Here is a 6,000-nt window from a genome sequence, read left to right as displayed (position 1 = left end):
TGTTCACTCCAGGACTCGAACCCAGTACCTTTTCGCTTCAAACGCCATCGCGTTATCCACTCGGTCCCGGAGTGAACATCAACTCTGAGATACAGGTACGTCCAGCTGATGAGTCCCAAATAGGACGAAACGCGAGTCAAACTGGATTTCACTGCTAGCCACTATCCATCTTTGCTTACCATGCTTGTGAATTAAGGCTATATCGAGGCAATACGCACAGTATGCACATATGCCAATTAGAGACTGACCAGTTGCAGTCCTAAAAACATCAATGGGAAGATTCAAACATACAATACTAAGTGAATTTAATAGATATTAAAGTTATAATATACATTATTATTTCTTACTTATTACTTACCATTTAACAACCATTTCTGAAGCACCTTTAGTAAATAATAAAAATGACATTGGATTATCTGACTCTTTAATAACTGTACTCATTGATTTACGTATTGAATTAAATGTATACACTTTGTATAAACGTTCTTCACTCCATTGTGTACGTATATCTTCATAATTACGTCCAATAGATTTAACAAAACCTAATAAAGCACATTCTGTTTTATTTCCAACTTGTTTTGGTAAAGCATTTGGATTATCTGGAGGCTAAACAAAGAGAGAGAGAGGAAGAGAGAAAGATAGACATAAAGAAAGGAACATAAATAGTTTGTATTCATTCTAGCATACGATACTTTCACAGTGGGTATCAAGAAAATTATCCCAAGGGAATCTTCTTAGGGTTAATATAACGATGTATGATTGTGACGTGATTTCACGACTTGATTAAGGATTGTTGAGCAAACTAGTAGTAGTACCACTAGTAGTGTAGTACCACGGTGAACAGCAAATATCAGTCCGTCCTCTCTGATTTCATTGTTCATGCACTTACGTGCCGATCGCGCTTCATTCCTGTTCGTTCCGTCTCGATCTTCTGCCAAATACATTCTATGTCAGACCATCACCATATACTACTCATATGGATATAAGTAGACTACACTATAGTATGACTGAAGTTAAATATTTATAGATGAATATGAATGGATGTTATTCACTGTTTTAAAACTCATATATTACACCACCTCTATACTCTTAACTTATATTTTGGCAGTTTAAAAATTATCTAATTGGTGTTTACGTCTATAATCGACTAGTTTCTTTCGGTATACTCGGATTCTGTGATGATTGTCTCGATATAATAACTAAGTCATAAGTATTTAGATGAACTGAGTTACATATCATGGTCCACAGTTCATTATAATTACCAGAAAAAGCCTTTGAAAACTGGATCGATCAATCATTTAGTCATAATCAACTTTAGGGGCTTGATATAAATCCAGGTCGGTTCAAGTTATCATACTACAACTTTTGACCGCCTGATTGAATATCTGGGTTACCTGTTCATGCCGTCTAGATATTTCAACAAGTTATCTGTTTTTGTTTTAGCACATTATGTTTATTTATTGCATTACCTATTCGGATGCGTTTATAAAAAGTTTACGACCTTCTATTGTACGAGTTACCAAGAAGTACAATCGGAGACATCGTAGTATCTGGCTATATAGATAGAGAAAAAGTGAACATTATTCAGATATTGATTTCTGAACTGCTAACATCTAACTGACGACCACTCAATATTTATCGTCAGGATCGGTCAAGAAATAGGAAGAGGAAACTCGCTGAAATACTTTGTGCTGAGAATTCTGTATTGTACCAAAAATATAATTTCGAATAAAGCCATAAATAATAATAATAGTTTCATTTAGTATTGTTTGTTTGAATCTTCCCATCGATGTGTTAGGACTGCAACTGGTCAGTCTGTAATTGGCATATGTTCAAACAAACAATACTAAATGAAATTAAACTTCACCACATTGCACAAGCAAGTGGCCATCAGGACTCAGTAGCTGAGTAGATAACGCGATGACGTTTGAAGCGTAAGGTACTGGGTTCGAGTCCCAGAGTGAACATCAACTCTGAGATGCAGGTACATCCAGCTGACGAGTCCCAAATAGGACGAAACGCGCGTCCTGGATTCCACTGCTAGCCACTATTCATCTTTGCTTACAATAGTAATAATAGGAACACGACAAGGTGAAATTAAGAAGATCAATAACAAAGTAGTCGAAATAATGTAGCGGTAATGATGCTGAGAGAAAGTGAACATTGAAAATATGGTTCGAAAAGATAATGTAGAACGGTATGTACAGAGGAATATTAGAACTCAAGATCTAAGAGAAGATAAACATAAAACCTGATTGAATACTGAAAACACTTCGACAAATTTACAAAAGAACTTTAGAAAACAACGGATTATGTATACGTTGTCCTGGTTGAACAATTATCCCTTTTCGTATGCAGTTCAGAATCTTATAAAATGCTAAGGTCATTTATAATCCTCTAAATACCTTAATTTTGTTAAATAAAAACACCTTGAACGTTAAGTTCATTTCATACATCTCATCTTTTCTTTTCATTTCAGGGTTTAAAAGTACGAATTACTGGGGACTAGAAAGTGATTACAAAGTCAATGGTTAAGTATTCATATGTTATTTCGCTTTATTCAACATCGAAAATGAAACACAAGAAGAACACTACTACTAAGAACAACATCATAGTCACTTACCAAAAGTTTCGATGTATACCCACTATTAATGGATATATTCATTACTATAAGATTGATAATAGATTCTGGTAATTCTGAAGCTGTCGGTATACGTTTATAATGTTTATTACCAATGAAACATTGAACAGCTGTCATACGATTTGTAGTTAATGTACCAGTTTTATCTGAACAAATTGCTGTTGCATTACCCATTGTTTCACATGCATCTAAATGTCGGACTAAATTATTATCCTTCAAAACAAAGGAACAAAGAAAAGAGATCAGTGGGAGAAAAAAGTAGAAATGAACAGTTGGAAAAAAACACAACCATAGTTGATCACTTCCATAATACACTGATATTACAATTGAGAATACACAACTGAAAAACTAGTGTTCTTTCAAAAAAATTGTTTTGATTTATTTATGGTATTTTACAGCAGTCCACATCCACAGTATCGTCAGTAGAGTTCAAACTTAAGACCTTTTAATCTCGTACAATGATCTTTTAACCACCAGATAACTTAATGTTTTAATCCAACGATTTATAATTCAAACTATGATCAATTTGTGAGCTGAAGAACTGTTACAAAACGAGTCCTCGACGCTCCAAGGAGAAACTTGTACTTTAACGAGTTCCACAATATTGCAAAAGAGACAATCAAATACAAATGACATGGAATGATTGTTGTGTTATATGGTGAGACACAGGTCTCATGACCTACAAGTCAAATATTCAATTCCTGGTGTACTCTGAAGTGGAAAACTCCTATGCTAGAATGAAAAATCTGTTTCTAATTGTCCAGTTCTTAATGATACCTTTAATTTTACATTTCTCATATGTAGTTTTTACTTATCTTATATCGAACTATTTGTTTTGTTATTTTCATTTAAGGTTCTATTGTTTATTTGTTTAAACACAAATATTACTACAAAGAGGCACCTGATATATATGCGCCACATAAATCTCATTTGATTTGTGTGAGGGGTGATAATGCCCAGGTGCCCAAACTGAAGTAGGTGGTTTTCTTAGGGGGCCACACCCGGAGCCTTTGACATAAAGATCTGATCCACAAGGCAGTGGAGCATCGTGAGGAGATGCAGTCCCATGGTAGCCGGTGACCAACACTAGGTTCATACTCCATTCATCCCTTCAGGATACTGGAGTCCATGTACACCATTGGTTTGGAATGAGGGTTTTCCAACTCCCCTAGGTGGACTTTTGGTGTCCAACAACCCGGTTAACGTGCCGGACAATCGCTTTTCGTCCTCTCAATTTCATAAACAACACCCCCGCCACTGTGAGAAGGCAGTGAGTAGGAATTCCATGACAATGGCTGTATACGTGTGACCACATGAAAGCATTTCGAGAAGTAGAGCGGACTCTCCTCACCCCCAACCGTAGCAGGGCATTCGGAGGCTACGAAATGTAACTTCTATACTTTCCCCCACTTTGTACAATAATTATAATGATTGAATATGGTGAAAAATGTATCTAAACCTTCATATAATTGAATGATAATGATAACTGATAATTCAATAAAAGTAGTATTGAAAGGAACATAAAAAAAACATTCCACAGAATGTTTTATTGTTTTTATAGAAATCAACTGACTAAGGGATAAATCAGTCTAATCAATAAAAATATTCCTACACAAAGTTTAACTGATCATTGAAGAAAGGGATTCAATGGTAGCAACAAAAAACAAACAAACAAACATTCAAATTGACTGGTAGAACAAATTTATCAAGGTGTATGTATGTGTACGTGGGTTATTTTTTCAAAAAAATAAAAAAAGATCGAGGTTTACAGTTTTTTCTGATTTTGACAAGAAAATGTAAGAAAAAAAGTCACTTTATACATTCCATTGAAGTTCATATTTAACGATTTAGTCTGTTTGGTCGAAATACATAACAACATATAAAGGGAAGATAAGGTTGTGTATACATGTACTAAGAATCCGGATCGACTGCTTGGAAGGCAGCCATGATAACTGCTACACTACGGTCGCAGGCGATTTTTACCTTCTTCAGTTTGGGCACCTGGGCAGTATCACAGACCTCACACAAATCAAATGAGATTTGTGCGGTGCATATGTATTCGGTGACCCTTTTGTATCAATATTTATGTGTTTAAATAAATAAATAAATAACTAAGAATACATTAAAATTATTTTTGTAGTAGTTGATATTATAGATTGAATTAAGTTAGACAAAGAAATATTAGATCATTTTAACAGTTGGATTCATGAATCGATCTAAGCTAATGTGGTATGTCAACCCGAACTGATGTACGTACGTACGTACGAAGTTCTATGTTGTGACTGATTGACTGAAGCTGATTCACCATTGAAAACGTGGAAGTACTAGATGGTCATTTTGTTCTAACGTAGATCAACTGTTAGAAATATTACAATTTACACAAAATCCCTATTCCAAATATTAGATAGTTGTTTTATACAAATCCAACATATAGGTATCTACTAGTCATCATCAAGGATCGAACTCATGATTTATATTAAGCTTATCGAAGAGCAATTAATGTTGAAACTACTGAGTTGAAATCTAAATTAAGTTTAGTTGAGTTGTGTGTGTGTAGCTCTTCTAGAGTTACTGCCGGTCCCAAGCCCGGGTAAAGGAGGAGGGTTGGGCATAGGGTTAGCGACCCCATCCCGTAGAAAAACTAACTCGCTAAAAAAAACGCTAACCAGTGAGTTGTGTGATTATCAGTCATTGATATGCATGATACTAGTTTCATGCACGAAAATTATTTGAACTCCACTGATCACAGTTTCTTACTAGAATTCTAAAAGCTTCATCTAGAAGTTAATGATTCATGAGCAAAATCATTTCGCTTAAGTTTTATGTCGTATTGTTCACAAATTAGCACCTGAAAATCAGAGAGCAGTGATTGGATAATTGTTACATTGTGGTAGGTAACTCTTCAAAAATTAACATCCAAGGCTTTGACAATGATCGAACTTATAACTTTCAAGTCTCGTGGAGAAATGTATTCAACTAAACAGTAAAGTGTAACAACTATAGTATGGTGTATGATATATTAAACTCACATCTAACCAAGCCAGTAAAATTTTTACAAGCACTGATCAAACAAACATGATGGATACAATTAATCGATCATTAAGTAGTAACAACTGTCATGTTTTTCTAGTCCTCTAGTGCTAAATGCAACCCCCTCCTAAAACTCCATGATAAGAATTCGGACAGTAAGAGTGAGCGATGCCTGTTCGAATTTCACAGGAAGCATCGATTCCCTCAGGATTTCAGGTATATCTTGCTTAAGCTGATCGATCAACACATCTATAGTTTCAAATACTAATGGTTTCTATTTATACTTAAGGTCAAGAGGAGGCACAATGTAATGAATCTCTCAGTAACTA

General features: G+C 34.9%; 1 protein-coding gene across 1 annotated transcript in view; it reads right to left on the bottom strand.

Moving 5' to 3' along the window:
* Window positions 1-6,000, bottom strand: part of Smp_199210 (plasma membrane calcium-transporting atpase,putative) — a gene marked incomplete at its 3' end in the record, with an annotated part of 132,983 nt that overhangs the window by 18,888 nt on the left and 108,095 nt on the right. Inside the window, exons 8-9 of the mRNA XM_018791499.1 lie at window positions 2,624-2,854; window positions 359-606 (exon numbers count right to left, since the gene is read on the bottom strand). Coding sequence (XP_018647329.1) covers window positions 359-606; window positions 2,624-2,854 — 479 coding nt within the window. The remainder of the gene's footprint in view (window positions 1-358; window positions 607-2,623; window positions 2,855-6,000) is intronic.

This window comes from Schistosoma mansoni, assembly GCF_000237925.1.
Source record: "Schistosoma mansoni, WGS project CABG00000000 data, supercontig 0230, strain Puerto Rico, whole genome shotgun sequence".
Taxonomy (NCBI): Eukaryota; Metazoa; Platyhelminthes; class Trematoda; order Strigeidida; family Schistosomatidae; genus Schistosoma; species Schistosoma mansoni.
This window is presented reverse-complemented; position numbering and strand designations above follow the sequence as displayed.